The sequence below is a fragment of the Varanus komodoensis genome, unplaced genomic scaffold, assembly GCF_004798865.1.
Source record: "Varanus komodoensis strain SLA01 unplaced genomic scaffold, ASM479886v1 scaffold39, whole genome shotgun sequence".
Classification (NCBI taxonomy): Eukaryota; Metazoa; Chordata; class Lepidosauria; order Squamata; family Varanidae; genus Varanus; species Varanus komodoensis.
In genome coordinates this window covers 4,487,327-4,504,541 of record NW_025335922.1, presented here as the reverse complement: position 1 = coordinate 4,504,541, position 17,215 = coordinate 4,487,327, and the positions used below count along the sequence as shown (strand labels likewise).

The 17,215-nt window shown below is 41.4% G+C and overlaps 1 protein-coding gene across 2 annotated transcripts; it reads left to right on the top strand.

Moving 5' to 3' along the window:
- Positions 1–635: 635 nt before the first annotated feature.
- PWP1 (PWP1 homolog, endonuclein) lies at positions 636–17,215 on the top strand. 2 transcript variants are annotated; one of them, XM_044441124.1, is made up of 15 exons: positions 636–791; positions 1,932–1,990; positions 2,907–3,085; positions 4,121–4,206; positions 4,728–4,824; positions 5,692–5,802; positions 7,023–7,153; positions 8,017–8,090; positions 9,215–9,311; positions 11,924–11,985; positions 12,797–12,908; positions 13,327–13,417; positions 13,917–14,038; positions 15,043–15,148; positions 17,002–17,215. In XM_044441124.1, the coding sequence occupies exons 1-15, from the start codon at positions 726–728 to the stop codon at positions 17,112–17,114; spliced, it is 1,506 nt and encodes a 501-aa protein (XP_044297059.1). In that variant the 5' UTR covers positions 636–725; the 3' UTR covers positions 17,115–17,215. The 2 variants fall into 2 exon arrangements, with proteins under 2 accessions (XP_044297059.1, XP_044297060.1); XM_044441125.1 differs by lacking the exons at positions 636–791; positions 1,932–1,990; positions 2,907–3,085; ... (1 more) ...; positions 4,728–4,824; positions 5,692–5,802 and adding an exon at positions 6,207–6,388.

The window sequence follows — 17,215 nt, the reverse complement described above, 5'->3', positions numbered from 1 at the left end:
CATCACCTAGCCTGATTAAGAGATCTGGAGAACTCAAAAGCTTGCACACAATTTTGTGATATTTTGCAATAACGGCATGGTCCGACTGTAGTTTTAGTTTCCCCTACCCCTCCCTGATCGAGGACGAACTTGGCAGCGCAACTCTATGCATATTTACACACACAGAACAGCCTACAGCTCCCTTAAACGGCGACTGCGAGCCTGGGCGCGCTTTCTCGGAAGGAGGTTCTGCTGGGTTCGGCGGGGCTTCGAGCCAAGTAACGGAGCGAGAGCGCGACAAAGCGACCCCTCGCATCGCCTGCCCCGGAAGGGACGAAACGAGAACCGTCCGTGGGCGCCCGATCAGCCTCTGCTTCCTCTCCCCCACCCGCGCTCTCCTCCAGGTCGGCGGGGGTGACGTAGCCGAGAGGGAAGAGCTACGATCGCTCCGCCCGCTTCTGAAAGCGAGCACGACACCGCCCACGGCGGGAGGGGCGAGGAGGAACGCGACTCGTATTCGTCATCAAGCTCCCGGCGCTTGCCGATGACGTCACACGCCCCCTGTCAATCTCTCCGCTTTCCGGCGCTGCTGAGGAGTGATAGGGTGGGAACGTCTTCAGGGAGTGGGATGGGGGTGGAGCCGAAGGGAGGCTTAAGCGGGTCGTTGCCGGAAGAGGGTTGCACGTGTCCGAGGCGGAAGGGGCCGCTGCGCGTTCTCGTGCCTTTTGTACCCGCAAGCCGGAGCTATGAGTTGTCCCGTGACCTGCGCTGCCTGGGTTCCTCGAGGTGTTACCAAGGAGACTCCGGATAAGGTGAGAGGAGAAGTCTGGGGCAGCGCTCCCGTCCACTCTATTTACGTCTTCTGTAATCATTGGGTGAAGCAGCTAGGGGCTTCCGTGATGGCACAAGTCTTCCCCGGCTTGGGACTCTGCAGATGTTTTGGACTGCAATTCCCATTGCTCTCAACCAGCAAATCAGCTGCCTGAATGCTTGTGGGAGTTGTAGTCCGACACATGTTGAGGGCGCCAAATGGGTGACTACCCTATTCAGTCAGAAGCGGCAACTATATATTTCCTTTTTGGGTGCAAAATAATGAACAAGTTGTTCCGTTTGCCAGTGCTTTTATTTAGCAAACATGCTTATCAGAGTCCTAAAACACAACAAGGAGGGGTTTAGGGAGAAGCTTGGAGTGGGAAAAGTGTTCAGATCTTCAGCATGATCCTGCATATGTCTGTTCAGAAGTAAGGCTCGTTCTGTTTTGTAGGGTTACTCCCACAGAAATGAATGTAAGATTGTCTTAATTATTGTTGGCTGTTTGGATTGTAACAAAGCTGTTAAGCACAGAGGAACTTTATCAGCTTTTCCTTTGAAAGTATAAACTCCTGCAGTATTATTGGACATACTGCTCTCTTGTACAGCAGTGTCCCAATAAAAACTCTACATTATATGTCATTATATTGTTACACAAAAATTATATCTTGCATTTCTCTGCAAAGCAGCTTACAACAAAATGCTTTATAACAAGTATAGCAGTAAAAGCAATTTAATTTGAGTAAAGGAACAATTGAAAATGTAATAACAACACTATTGCTGCTTTTTTATTTGTCTTTCTAATACAGCAGCACTGCTGCAGTTTATATTGTTATATATTGTTGCGCCCTCAACAACTTCCACCTTCTAAACTTTCATCCAATAGTTGCATATAATTCTCAGTATCTATTTGGCATCTCTTTAGGATTGCTCAGCATGCTATATTTGAAAGAAATATCATGTATTCCAAAATTATGTAGCTTATTCATGTCACAGATATATGTAATTGCTGAATGCATCAGTTTCTAAGTTAGCAGATGTAAAAAAGCCACCTAGGAAGGCCTCAGCAGTTACAGGCAGCGTATAAATAAGTAATAACTTTGCTTTGATATGATTTTGTAGTTTGTGTATTCACTTTGCAGGTCCAGCTTGACAAAGAAGAATTGAAGCGCTTGATCACTGAAGCCAAGGAGAGGCTGCAGTAAGTTTTGACATTTGAATCATGAACATGGGAATAATGCATGCTCTGTGTATCATATCTACAAAAAGGAGTCATGTGTTGCAGAAAAAGTTCCTAAATAACAATTAAGGTAGTTTGTGTCATCTATCAGATGGAAATAGGACTAGTTTCTTGAAACCTAAAGCTGTGTGCATGAAAATAGGAAGAGAACAGTTTCTTGGTTATTACTTCTGAACTTGGTATGTTTCTCATAGTTGCATATAAAATAAGTAAATAAATAAATTTCCCCCAAATTTTAGCTTTATAATATGCTATTTCATGTATTACATTTTTGTATGCAATTTCCACAGTGCCTCTTAGAATCATAAATGTAATTTTGTTTGTGGTTCACAAAGAATCTTGCTTATCACATCTGCTGCAATAGCTTCCAAGAGAGGAATTATGATTTTATTTTTGGTTCTCAGTGGAAGAAAAAAGTTACAAATTAGTATTTGTGGGCTGGCTATGTAGACACTTCGATAGGTGTGGTTAAGCCAACAAATCAGTGAACTTAATTGCACAGAAGTGTTTAGATGTTGAGGGGACTGATGTGGGATGTGATTGAGGCAGTGTCAACACAAAGTATCTTTTTGCTGGAGGAGAATAGAAGCTGTGACCTCACCACTGTTTCTTGGAGTGCTACTAATCTCATTGGGAATTCTTCTGCTGTGTGGTGCCAGTACTCTTAGTGAAGCTCCAGGAGATACACATGAGATTACAGCTGAACTCTGTGCACATGTTTGATTACTTGGACCTTGTACTTTCCTAAATGTTCATACTTTTGCAGAATCCTTGGCACATAAAGAAGATGGAATTGTGCAAGAGACAAAAGGTTAGCTGGTGGCATTTTAATGCCATGTGTAAGGTTAGAAGAATTTTTTTTTTTACTTGCATAAAGGGCAGATGACAGTGATGATGAGGATGAACATGAAGAGGCTTTGGGAGACACCATGGATATTGCTGATGCTGAGGGAGCTCCCTCTGCTCCCAAAGATGGAGAACATGAAGAGGCTGTAAAACTGGACGCTGATGAACTGGCAGAATATGACTTGGATAATTATGATGAGGAAACTTCAGGTAACATTCACCTTATTTTCCTGCTGCCTGCTTGCTATTCACTAGCAAATCATCTGAAAGTGTATGTGTGCTTTTGCATGCGTGGAACTATACATTACCTGAGTGGTGGAATATAGGTCTCAAATGGCCAGAATTTGTATACAAATCCAAAGGTGAAAGAAGTTACAGCAGACAGTGATTCTAACAGAGTGAAGGAAAGGGGCTGTATGTTTTATGAGCAAGAAATCTCACTGAAAAGGCCACAGAGCTTGCAGCTCTTTCATTAAACAAGAGTTCTTAAGGATTCTCAAGTTGTTGGCAGTAGCCTTCCAGGGTTTCAAGCAGGAACTTTTCTAGCCCCAGCAAGAGATGCAATGAAGTGAGCCTTGGCCCTTCTGCCTAAAAAGATGTGCTATCCTCCCCCCCCCCCCCCCCGTCTCCCCCGGTCCTTCCATGCCATAAGAACCTAACAAGGCTTGTCACTGGAAGCAGTGAACCACGGCATGTTTCCTTGTTCCAACAATCCTAGGGAGATGAACATGCAGCCTTCGTAGCATCTCATACAGCAGGTGTGGGCAACTTGGGATCCTCCTTTTGTTTTGGCCTACAATGTCCATGATCCTTCACTATTTGTGAGAGCTCATTGGAGTTATAAGCTAGAACATCTAGAAGGTCGTAAGCTGTCCAGCCCCATAGAGCTTAATTTGATTGTCTGCTACATTGTACATTTCATCATGATTAGAAATGCAGACTCTCTGGTTTTAATATCAGCCAGTTGGCATTGTTTATATTCCACCTTTTTTCTGCAAGGAACCTAAGGTAATCTTCATGATGCTTCTCTCCATTTTATTCTCACAATAGCCCTGTGAGGTGAGTTAGACTGAGAGTCAGTGACTGGCCCAAAGTCACCCAGTGAACAGCACTGCTGCTGAATGGGGTTAAGTGAATCTCTTGAGTCCTAGTCCAGCACTGTGCCACACTGACTCTTCAACTGTGATTTTTGCCTGCTCAGGCACTATCCATTCGCCATGTGAAACAGTGAATATTCTTTTACAGGTACTGAGAGTCTTGGAAAGATCCTAGCAGGGCTTACAGTATATGGAAGCAATGAAAATGATCCTTACATCACTATTAAAGATACTGTGAGTATTCAGACTATTGTCTTTTAAGGTTGTGAGTGGTTTTCAGTGGACAGCTAAGATGTTATATGAATATGAAACCACTCTGTATGTACTTGTTGCTTTATTCATCTTTTTATGATGTTCTGTCACCTGTGTTGAATTGAGTTGACTGACACCTGTGTCTTTTTGAACAAGACCATTTCTTTCTGAAATTCACTCTTTGGATTCCATACTGAATGTTAGAGTGCTTTCCAAGTTTTGTTCTTTTTGGCTGGTAGAGAGTCGTCTTTTTTGAAGTATTTCACATTGTAGTGCCTTATGCATGAAATTTTTCAAATGCTTTGGAAGGCATCTACTATCAACTACCAAGTCAAGGAGAAGGCAAGGATGGCAGGGAGTACTAGTACAGTGAGATACTCAAACACTGCATTGGGTATTCGTGAGATTTTGGACTCAGCTAAAGTCTTTCTTTCAATTCTACAGCAATTATGTTTGAAAGCTGGATTCACAAATGTGCCAGTCGTAATTATGCTCTCTTTTAGGAGCAATATGAGCAAGAAGACTTTGTAATTAAACCGAGTGACAATCTTGTGGTATGTGGCAGAGTTGATAAGGACCATTGCAGTCTAGAGGTTCATGGTGAGTAAACTATTCCTTTACCATTACAGCTTTATCAGCTGATAGCAAGTCCACTTATAAAGCAGCTGTCACATTATCATTTTTTCTTATAATGGAAACAGTTGTCACTTTTCAAGGCCGCAGACCTATGTACACAAATTTCTAAGTATGTTTTCGTGAATTCATTGGTAATTCCTTCTTGGTAAACAGGCACAGAATTATTAGTGTGATAAAATTGAGGGAAGCTCAATTTTATCTCATAATTGCTGTAGAATTAGGACAGAAAGCTCTAAATTTTGGGTCGGAGGGAGCAGCCAAGAAGAGCAATGTAAGAAAAAGATGCATGTTTTCATGGAAATGGTAACTGTATGTTGTCGCTGAGAATTACTGTCCCTCTGCACCAATAGCACAGTAGGTTAAATTATGGGAAACTGCTAAAGGGAACAAGGTTACTATTATGTATAAATAGTAAATATCTGTATCAAACAAGCCAGGTGAAAACATAAATCTAAAGCCATATGCTCATGGCATACTCTTCACATATTGACTGGGAGAGCTGCACTACCTGCTGCAACTACCAACGGCATGATTAGCAAGCATGAGAATGGGAAATTTTTGCCTTCTGCCTGGCACTTCAAATAGAAGCAGCTTAGTACACCAGGCTTATGGTGGTGTTACAAGTTCTGCTAGCCTGGCCTAAAGTGAATATCCTGCAGTGATTAATGATTTTAAAGTATCTTCCAATGCTTCACACTGGATTGACTTGTGACACTGTTGGTCTTATTTTGCATGATGGAGTTAATGCATAGTTTAAGTTCTTGTTATGAGAATATACTTTGCTGATTATCTGTGGCTTTATCCATGTGATGGAAAAATTCATTCTTTCAGTTTATAATCACGAGGAGGATTCCTTCTACGTCCATCATGATCTCATCTTATCAGCATACCCTTTAAGTGCAGAATGGCTGAACTTTGATCCTAACCCTGATGATTCTACAGGTGAATTAATTGCGAGTTGATATTTCAATGAATTCCAGATATTTGTTTTCTAGATAATAAGGCACAGCTGACCACCACTCTGATCTGCCCTTGCCTCCAGTTTTAACCTTGTTTTAAAAGGAATCCACTGAGGAATGCTTTTTCCCAAGTGGTGACCTCTTGGATATTGGGAAGGAGTGTAGAACATTGCAACACACCACTTTAGCAGTGGGGGCACTTAGGTGCTATCCTTTAGTTCTTTTCTAATTTCAGTTTAGCTGCCTTTCTTCTTACATGCAACCAAAATACTATTTCCACCAGGCCATCAGATGCCCCTTTTTATCTTGCAGAAGTTGACAGTTGGCTACACAAATCTGTTCTGAGAAGTTATGCTTATTCCTTCAAGTGACTTTGAATGTTAGCACACCCTAATTCTCCATGTGCTGCCCAGTGGAGCTTTTCTGGTCATTTGGTGTCAATTGCATGTTGGCCCTATGGACACTATGGATGCATCTGGAGCCTGCTGTGATACAGTTGCTAGTCACTTTTCAGTCTCTGGGCTACAGTCTCTTGCACCCTCAAGACTTGGACTGCAGTGATACTTTAGGTGATTCACCAGTTGATATCTGGAATACCACCCTCTCCAGGTTTTTTTGGATGAGTTTCAGTTGGTGCAGCTTGGGAATGATGGCAAAGTACTTGGGCCGGTCTTATAGTAATATCAAATATTTGCATACACTTTATAGAAGTTTTAAAATCCACAGAAAACTAGGGGTGACAAGTCTTATTTTTTTAATAAAAAAGTTATCTTTCTCAGAAAACTTAATTAGCATCAACTTGGAGGACACACAGTTATTTGGAGTACCAGCTCCATGGTCCTGTGCCCTTAATACTGGCACTCCAAAACCCATCCTCCTTTGCAACTTAAAAAAATGCAGGCTGCCTGGGGAGGAAGGGAAAGGGTGTGCTGGGAGAGTAGGGACGGAAGGAGCTGGGACTGACAGTTTACACTGCATCTGAACAATGAGATATAAATCTAATAAATATAATAAAGGCAAGGCAGCTAAATAAAAATTAATGTAACTGTTATGCTGCTCTTATATAAATATGCTAATATAAAAATTTATATAAAAATTATCAGTACAAAAAGCTGCTTATATGGGGAAATAATACACTAGTTGGTTAACCATGTGAAGGATGTATGAGATAACTCAACATTACCTTGGGCATTGCTCCTGTAGGAAATTATATTGCCGTGGGCACAATGAATCCTGTTATTGAAGTCTGGGACCTTGACATGGTGGACTGTTTAGAGCCAGTTTTTACCCTTGGAACAAAAAAACCAAAAGCAAAGAAAAAGAAAGGAAAAAAGGTGAGCATCCATTATTTTAATTGAACCATAATAAGTTGTAACACTTTTGGACAAGGTTCAAATGTGCACTTTCAAACCATTTGTATAACATATTGAAGGACATTTTGGTGTTTTGGAGCCAGTTAGTGGCAGATGTTAGAGCAGAGCAGCCTGAGGAGCAGTGAGGGATTGTGGGTAGAGTTCTCGGTTTTTCTTAGACCCACTGAAATGAATTGGACTTAAGTTAGATTAATATTGATACTCCTCACTGGAGAAAACTGCCCATTATTTGATAAGGTGAAGAGGTGTGGCACTGACTTTTCAACACAGCGCCTGGATGGAGTAGAAGGAAAAGAATACAGAATCATGAGGAACCTCCTGCCAGTTGCAATTACACAACCTGCTCCCTTCTGAAGGGACATGCCAGTGGAAGATACAGGCAGAATGACATAAGAGGAATTGGGTGGTTATCTTGTAAGCTCTGCCTGTGTGGGGAGGCTGGCTGTACTCTTGGAACAGGCCATAGCTCAGCGGTAGCTATCTGAGACCAGTCATTGTGGACAATTTGCAGCTACCAGTCATTGAGACCAGTCATTGAGACCATCTGAGACCAGTCATTGTGGACAATTTGCAGCTACGAAGACCACCGGTCTGACTCTGTACAGAGGGGTTTCTGTGTTCATATTTTGGGTAAGAGAGTTTAGGTCAGACCTCCAAAGCTGTAGAAATTTTTTGTTCCAGGGTTATATGACTTGAAATACGTGATGTTCCTTGGTTGCCCAGGTAAAGGAGTATCAAATAAGAGGGTGATCAGAAATGCTTGCCTTTTTAGCAATATGTGGAGCCTATAAATAATGTTTTAATGTTTTAATGTTTTTATCTAGAGTTCATCTACGGCTGACAATCAGGAAGGACATACTGATGCAGTTCTTGACCTTTCCTGGAATAAACAACTTAGGTAAAATAATTTAAGAGTTACAGTGTAAATGCATTTTTGGGGATACTTCATATTTCTTTTGTACACACACACACACACACACACTCTTATATATAAATAAAATATATATTAATTCATACTTGGATTCTTCATATTTCTCTTGCACTTAAACCCTCTTCAGAGCTTAGGTCCAGTCTTCTGTGTGCATAGTGTAGGTTTGTGTGTGTGTACATAGGCAACACTGCTACACATGTACATGCATATACACATTGAAGACATTTATTTGAACATTATTACAGGTGGGGTAAAACCTATTTTCTTCTGCTTTGTATGTGTGTTCAATGTATGTGTGGAGGGCTGGACTTTCTATCTGAATAGTGTTATAATGCTTCTTTCTGGAACTCTACAGACAGCATAACTTGCTTTTATTCCACTGTCTCTAGATATTCCAGTCTGTTTCATCTGAATGGCATGTGGTTTCTTTGGAATTGCTATGATTGATCAGTGCAGGACAATTATATCAGATAGTTCTTACCTCAGATGCTCCCAGTTGCCCAGTGCCTGGAGAAAGCAATCCCCAGGGCAGTGCTCTTTTAAAAGATGTAATTTTAGAGGCTAGTTGTGAGGCTAGGTAGAGTCAGGTAAGTTGTTGAAGTTACTGACAAGTATACAGTGCCATGCTGATCTCATTTTTATGGGGGCACCAGTTCCAGCTGTCTTGACTAACATAAAATCAAAACCTGACTGTGTATCAGCAGATAATTGTGGACTGTGACTTCGATTTACAGGGACTTCACCCCAATAATATTAGTCATCTTCCAAGTCTGTGTTGTCGTCATCTTTTGAAGGATGCTGCCTTATGTACAAGTTCATCAAATAGTTTTGGAGGCCAAACTATACAGACCTTACTCTGCATAAGGAATGTTAAAACTGGGCAGAAAATGGTTTTCAGCCTTTTCCAGTCCTGGTTTCCCTTTCAAAGGTAGTTTCAAGTATAAGTTCAAAATGAGACCCATTTTGTGTTTAAGCAGCACGTTTAATCTTTGAGTCCTGGAGCTGAAATGTGATGACTGAGTATGAGATGTGTGCACTTGCCCTTGCGCCTTTATTTTCTCCGTACTGTTCAGCACACTTGTTTCTTTCAGATCAGTATTGGCAAGTGCATCAGCTGACCATTCTGTAATTCTCTGGGACCTGTCCAAGGGCATACCAGCAGCAAACCTTTCTCTTCACACAGACAAGGTACACCAGTGATTTCAGAAGCATTGCCATATTCATTTATTGTAGAAAGTACAACTAAGAATTCCATGGCATGTTTAAAAACAACCAAATACATTATAGGTAGAAACTTGTATGGATTAGAGTTTTCCACCAAATTTTGATTATTTGTTGCCAAAAAAGAGTACAGAAAGTACTGGGTAACTCAGTTGGAGTGCCATCCTATATCTTGCTCCTGAATGATAGAAGCCACCAGACTTTCAGTCATCCATTGCAGGGTGCAAGGAGTGGTGGTCTGATCTTTGCCTCCCCATCCTCCCACTCTACAGATTTTGCTTTTGGGCCCTATAGATGTGCCCTACAGAAGGGCTTTTCTTCCCATCTAGCAGTGGCACTTCAGAGGAGGAGGAATAGTGGCTGGGATCCTGACCTTGCCCCAGTTGGCAAGTAATGGCACGTGAGTACTGCTGGCAACAGCCTCCAAAGTGCAGTGCTCGGGGGCTGCTCTCAGGAGTGTTCCCATTCCTGTATTGGCATGGAGTAGCTATCCTTGCTGGTGGCTCAACAGCAGACCTCAAGCTGTAGACCTCAAGGTTGGGCACCTCTTCCTCCAGCTTCCTGCCCAAGGAGTCTCCTCTCAGGTAGAAGAAAGCAGGAGGAGTTGGGAGGTACCTGATCTGCTCTGTGATGGGCAGATTAGGACCCCCACCACCTGCCCGAGAGAGGACATCTCATGCTGCAGGTGATCGGCTTGGTGGTGCTGACCCATCTGTGAGGCAGGAGGCAAGGGTGTCTGATCAGATCCCCATTCTTCCTGTTGCACTAAGGGGCAAAGAAGATTTTTTTAAAAAAGTATCTCCTTAGTGCAAACAGGTCACCTGCCCTGAAACTTAGTGAACTCAACATCCAGCCTTCATTGGAGCAGTGTGCAGGCACTGCCTGCTGCAAACAGGCAGAATACAATGCCTGCATGTTGTCCCTGCAGGCTTGAAGCTGGCCCTGTTGCACTTCCAGGCACACATCCTGTTGTGCTAGACAGACTCTGACATTTGTGATGTCAGAAAGGACACTTGTTCCTCCTCGCGATATCTGCAGGATACTGCCTGGAGAAACAAGGAGGAGTGGAGAATGGTGGGAGCAAGCAAAGTACTCACGAAAATGGCATGGTAGGTTATTGTGCCATGCAAACTCAGCCATATCCAGAGGTCATAGGACAGCGTCCTTAACTGAGAATTTTTCTAGCTGCTTTATTTATAACTAGGGAATCAGCTTCTCAGGCACTTACCACCCTGCCTGACAGGGAGCACTGTTTTTAATCTTTCTGGGAGGAACACTAATTCAGAGGATGAATTATTCCTGCCTATGAAGCTGCAAAGATAGACAACGCTTCATCTACGGAACTTACCAGACTTGTAGCTGTTAATGATGCATGATCTCTGCCTAAAATGCACATAAAATGCCAAAACCTTGGGGAGCAGCATTTTGTTCTGGTGAGACATGCAGCCTGAATTGAGAGTTACAGCCAGGCCTTAAAGCTAATAGTTACTTTGATGGTTTTGGAGCCAGTAATGTGGATTCCCTCTTTAAAGCACTGTTAGCCATAAAGCCTTCCTATTTGAGGTGTAAAGTAAAAAAGTTATGAACTTTTTGAAAGGGTGTTTTATTCCTTCCATGTTGTTGTTAGTTCCTGATTAGTTGAGCAAACAAACAGGGCAGTGAGATGCCAAATGTGAGATCTTAGGAATTGCACCTGCACCTCTGACAAGTAGAACTGAAACAGATGTGATAGAATGGATTTTGAAAATATCAGAAAGCAAAACAGAGCTGGTTAAAATGAAGTTTAAGTTCAAAACCCTTGGTTTCAAGATTTATCAGAATATCAGCTCATTATGACAAAGTCATCAAATACAAATATGAATAGAGCCCTTAAGCCGTTAATAGTGGAGGAGCTTTGACAGGTGCTGTTGCTGTGATCCTGCTGCAGGCACAAAAGACTGCACCTGATGAAATGTTTAGAAAGTTTGAAAATCCTGTCAGCCATGGCTCCTGGCAACTCTGTAAAGCACAAGTTGGGTGTGTTTGTTATTTTACCACTGAGGCAGGTTCAGCAACATTCAGAACATGTTTCTTGGTTTCCCAACCAAATTAAACTTAGAGGGAAATGCCTTTTAAATTTTGGTTTCACTTTAGCTATAATTTTGTGGAGAGGCCTGAGGGTGAACGCCCTATGGTAGGAGACATGGTCACAAGTTAAGCTTGATTAAGTCGGACAGGATGTGCTTTCAAAAATGTGACATGCTCCATTTGCAGGGTTTGCAAGTCAGGATACCAGGACTGGGAAGAATGCAGTGCTAAAGAAATGCCTGCTAGTTTACACTTATTCCAAGTAAATAAACATGTTTAGCTTAGCTAGAACACTGGACTGTTTTTTTTCCCTCCCACATCAGCAAAGTTTTAAAAAACCCAGTATAGATTTTACACTGGATGCACAAGGTTTTGCTTTAAACTGCAGGTAATTGGATTACTAGAACCTAGTTTCTGTATGTAGGTTGATTCCATATAGCAGGAATTGGGTAAATGAGATCATACATACTGTGGGAAACTGAATTACAGTGTAAATATTATGTTATTTGTAGGTGCAGACACTGCAGTTTCATCCATTTGAAACACAGACTCTGGTTTCTGGTTCTTATGACAAGTAAGGAAAGGCATAATTTGCTTTCATTTCATGTGTTAAAGTAATATAGAAATCACAATTCAATATAAAACCACTTTTTGCTTTGGTATAAACATTCTCCTTATTTGTGCTAAAATAAAGCATACTGTCATGTTATTTTTTGTTAACAGTGTTATCTTTTTAGACTGATTTACATGACCACTGTGAATTAAAGAAACCACAGGACATTGGTTGCTATTTGCTAAATTACTTGCCTAGCCATGGCTTGTGAGATGGTCTCAGCCCAAGCAGCATGGCTTACTGGAGGCAGAAATAATCATCACATAATCCATGGGCCCTTGTTCAGTTGTTGGAGGGGGAAACAACCAACAAATAACTGGACAAAGTCATGTGAACCAGATTCAGAGGATAAAACAAGCTTTACCCAGGTGGGTGATTATACAAATAGCACCTACATGTGCTGCAGCTTAAGCACACTGTGCTTTATTTAACTCATAGTGATCATGTGAATCACGTCACTGCCTTACCTTCTTTCTAGTAATTTTTACTTGAGCTATAAAAATACCCTTAACTGTCCAGGTAAACCTAATTGTGGATGCAGTCCTGTACACACTTTACCTGGAAGCAAGCTCAATTGAAACCCGTAGCATTTAGTTCCAAATAGTCATGCCTAAGATTGTATTGTGCCTTGTCCGAGTGGCTGTGTTTATTACTTGTCTACACTTTAAAAAAAAGGTAACTGTCTGCACCTCAATTCACTGACAATTTTAGTTTGTAACATTTGAAAAACATTATTCCAAACTTTACTAAATGTTCTCTCGGTACTTTTCAGATCAGCCATTTTGTATGACTGCAGAAGTCCACAGGAGAACCATAGAATCTGGCGGTTTAGTGGCCAGGTTGAAAGAGTGACTTGGAATCATTTTTCACCTCATCACTTCTTAGTAAGAACAGAATTCCTTTAATGTCTTTTGCCCCCCTTTCTTTTATAAATGTATACTCTGTGAATTAACCAAATTTTCAATGCAGCAAACACATTCTAACATATAATAAAATGGGACAATTGATAGTGAAGTGGAACATAATCCAGCAAAGGTAAGTTAAGCAGCAGATTGGAAGTCTGGTATTCACTGATGTTTCATTACCTTTTTCAGCAAAAGGTTCTTTTGAAGACACTTTTGACTAAGAAAGCCCTGTCATCTGTGGCAAACTTACTTTCCCAGATGCGGCTCATCTTTATTCCCCTTCTGAGTTTAACAGTTGAAAGGCCAGGTGGCACCATCTGGGTGTTGGCCCTGGTACTTCCAACTGTCAGCTCCATTATTGCTTCTGTTTTAACAACACTTGCAATATTTTCTCTAGGCCAGCACAGAAGATGGATTTGTGTACTATCTAGATGCTCGTTCACATAAACCCATCTTCACAATGAAAGCACATGATGAAGAAGTATCTGGTAAATTTTCTTCTTTCCTACCCTAAATAAATGCTGCATCTAATTGCTTGCTATATATCCAGTATAATAAACTGAGGGTGGTTCTGCATTCACATCCAGAACAAATATGTATTTGCCACATGTGCATGAGGGGGGTGTGCATTTTGTCTTTTGAGGCTCCCAGTTCACAGATGAAATGCTATTAACACTTCCTTGTCACTAGTGGGAGGGGAAGAATTCATATTTTAATTAGTGCTGCTGGACCAGTTGTTGTTAGATCAAGCAAACTCCAACTGAAGAATATGGAGGCATACAAGCCAAGATCTCTGAATGTTGCAGCTCTGCGCAGAGTGAGAACAGAGTGGTTTGTAAAGCAATAGACCTTTTGCAAGCAATGAGAGAATATTCAGTTTTGTAGCATGTAGACTGGCCACTCATTTTAACACAGAACTTGGTCTGAAGCTCTTATGAATTCATTGATTAATTCTACACAGCAGAATTATATGCATCTCTTTTTCAGGACTACAATTAAGCAGCCAAATCAAGGGATGTCTTGTTACATCATCTACAGATAAATATGTGAAAATTTGGGACATATTAGGAGACAAGCCTAGTTTGGTCCATTCCAGGGATATGAAAATGGTAATTTCAGCCTTGTTTTAAGCGTGTAACCAATACAGCTCAATTCTTTTTTTTCCCAGGAGTATCCTGTATACTAATGAGTCAGGAAATTAGTATAAAATACCTTAAAAGCTAATATTGTATAAACTACTGCATTAAATACAAATATTCAAAATATTAATAGATTAACATGGCTACTCTCTGGAAACTATCTTAAATCTCTTTCAGCAAAACCAAGCAAGCATCTTTTTCATCAGAGGTGTCTGAAGTATTAGAAAGTTTGAGATATCTATACAGTATAGTAGTTTTTTTGTATTTAATGATGTTCTGGCTTCACAATCTCCCCCACCCCCAAAAGTACCATATAGAAATCTCAAACTCTCAATAGTACTCCCTGCATTTGATGATGTGCAATATAGTCAATTAAAGCTTAGGTCAGAGTAAATGTGTAAGGGTACAGTTCTATCACCTTCACCCCTATGGTAGATGCTCATAAGCCTCTGAACTCATTACCATTACTGCTAAACCTTTTCTCTAGCTTGCTGTTTTCAGCTGTCCAGCTTGGGTGTTGGGAACGATGCAGACTGAACTAAGCATAAATCTATGGCCCACTTGCAACCTGGAGACGGCACAGCTGGTGTGGCTGTTTCCTTGCTGGCTGTGCGGGGCTGGGACAGGGGCTGTAAATTGTAGGAACTAAGAGCTGGGGCTCTGAAGAATCCTGTGGCCTCCCAGATAATGCTACGAGGCCACAGGATGGTGTCCTAAGTCTTTTCTTTAGATTAGTTAAGATTTCATTAATAGCAAACAGACTGCACTTAACAAACTGTAGTTTCGATGGGTTTTTCAAAGCTTTTATTTTATATATAAGCTTTGGGTTCTCACTCATTTCTGGTTCCATGTTTACTGGCCGATTCACTCTTATTTTAAATGAGAACACTAGCTTTGACCTAGTTAGGGGTAAGAGTTACTTACTGGTTCAGCACAGGATCACAAAGGAATCATAAGGAATCTTTTTTCCACAGGGTATCCTATTCTGTGCCGCTAGTTGCCCAGATTTACCATTTGTCTATGCCTTTGGTGGAGAGAGAGAAGGACTACGTATTTGGGACATAAGCACAATTTCTGCAGGTAATCGTTTCTGTTAGGATTCAATACATTCAACTAGAACTAAGTGAAGACCAGAGATTATTGTGCAAATGAATAGAGAAAAAAATAGGGTATAAAAAGTCAGAGAAAGGATGGACTACTTCTGCTGGTTTGAATCCATTTTTGGTCCTGATTCTATTATAGAGGGAAAGCAATGAAGTAGAGGCCACTGAAATACCTGCACATATGTCTGCACAGTATAGGGCAGTGGTGGCAAACCTATGGTACGCGTGCCGCAGCAGGCACGCGGACCAAGTCCCCCCAGCATCGCCCCAGCAGCCGAGCATCGGGTAACAGTGCACATAGGGGCCATGCGCATGCTCGGAAAGGAGTGGCGTCAGGAATGACGTCACAAGCCACGACTCAGCCGCGACTCATCCAAGCTTTCGCATGACTGCTCAGTGCGCTGCCATATATTTATTTGCTTGGATTGGCTGTGAGTCAGTCAGTCATACATTCATTAATACCCATACATTCATTTGTATTAACACAAAATTTTAGCTTTAAGTTTTCTTATGAAAATTTGAAATTTAATATCTAAAATTTAGCAAAGAAATGTTCTAATTAAGAGACTGAGATTCTTTTAATGTTGTGCTGTCCCCCTGGCATATTTGAATCTGCAGCATCATATTTAGGTTTTTTTTTTTTTTCTAAACTTAAACCCTCAGTATTCAGGTTTTATTGCAGTGTTGGCACTTTGCAATAAATAAGTGGGTTTTGGGTTGCAGTTTGGGCACTCGGTCTCTAAAAGGTTCGCCATCATTGGTATAGAGCAGGGGTCGGCAACCTTTAGTACTCAAAGAGCCATTTGGACCCGTTTCCCACACAAAAGAGAACACCGGAAGCCGCAAAACCCTTTTGACATCTAAAATGAAGATAACACTGCATATATTGTTTTTTACCTTAATGCTATGTGTATCTTCATTATGATTTAGCTACAGCTCTTGTTCAGTCACTAAAAACTGTTATTTTTAATCTTACAGTATAAACTAGTGGGACTCCTTTCATATATTTTGAATAGGAGAACAGCTTTCTGAAGAGTCAAAGTCAGTGCTAAAGGGCTGCATGCATTAAACAGCAAACCCCATAAGTTCGTCAGCAGTAAAAGCAAATGAATCTACCCAGTATCATTAAATGTTTGGTTTGTTGGCCTGGGGGGGTGGGCGGCTCAGTAAATCCGCGTGGGTCTGCAGATATAGGTGTGTTTAGTGACTGATTAGCAGATAAACAGTCAAGTGCTGTGAATTGTGACAGGTCCCAAGCGCAGCTTTTAACATTCAGAGGAAGGAGATTACATTGGGACAAAGAGCATCTTTTCAGCAGGGTCTGAGTAACATGAGAGCCTGCAGGAAGCTTGTTTAGCAGAGGAATGTAGCGATTTACTTAACTAGCTAGTGCTGCGTTCCTGAGTGGAGCTTCGAGGAGATCAGCGGCTGTGCTGGCGCGCGTTTTGAGCGACGGAGCTGCAGCAGAGCCGCATGCAGCTCCGGAGCCGAGGGTTGCCGACCCTTGGTACAGAGTAACTATCTCTTCAAACTGGTGCCAGCCAAGTGTGTAGGCCTAAACCCCCACTATTTCCAACCTGTTTGACCATGCTGTCTGGGAATGATGAGACTACCAGATAGAGGAAAGCTGCTTTTTCTACACCCGAGTTCTCCTGATGTGTAAGGGTGCACGTGGGGAGGGGGGCGGTCATGAAATGGGTTGTCAAAGGATGACAAACTCTTGGGGGCAGAACTGAAATGCTATGGAATTATCACCCATTAAGACAAGGTGTAAGATCATTTCTGCTTTTTAAGGCCTAACAGTGGCACCAATTCTTATTTGTGTTATAGTGAATGAAGTTTTTGGAAACCGACAAAGGCTAGCAGTTGCAACATCAAGTTCTGAAGCAACAAATTCTGCTGCCTGCAGGAGCAGTGATCCAGAAACGTCCATGGAACCATGATGTATATGTATATTATATACATAAAGTGAATAGCATAAATATTTTAAAAATTGCATTTCATCTTGAAATATATTGGGAGAATCAAATTTCCTGAAAACTCA

Bases quoted from the DNA above. Each gene is read 5' to 3' on its own strand.
- PWP1 (XM_044441124.1), top strand. From the start codon at position 726: ATGAGTTGTCCCGTGACCTGCGCTGCCTGGGTTCCTCGAGGTGTTACC. The intron at 5,803-7,022 runs GTGAATTAATTG...TTGCTCCTGTAG, and splicing joins TAACCCTGATGATTCTACAG to GAAATTATATTGCCGTGGGC. The intron at 15,149-17,001 runs GTAATCGTTTCT...TTTGTGTTATAG, and splicing joins CATAAGCACAATTTCTGCAG to TGAATGAAGTTTTTGGAAAC.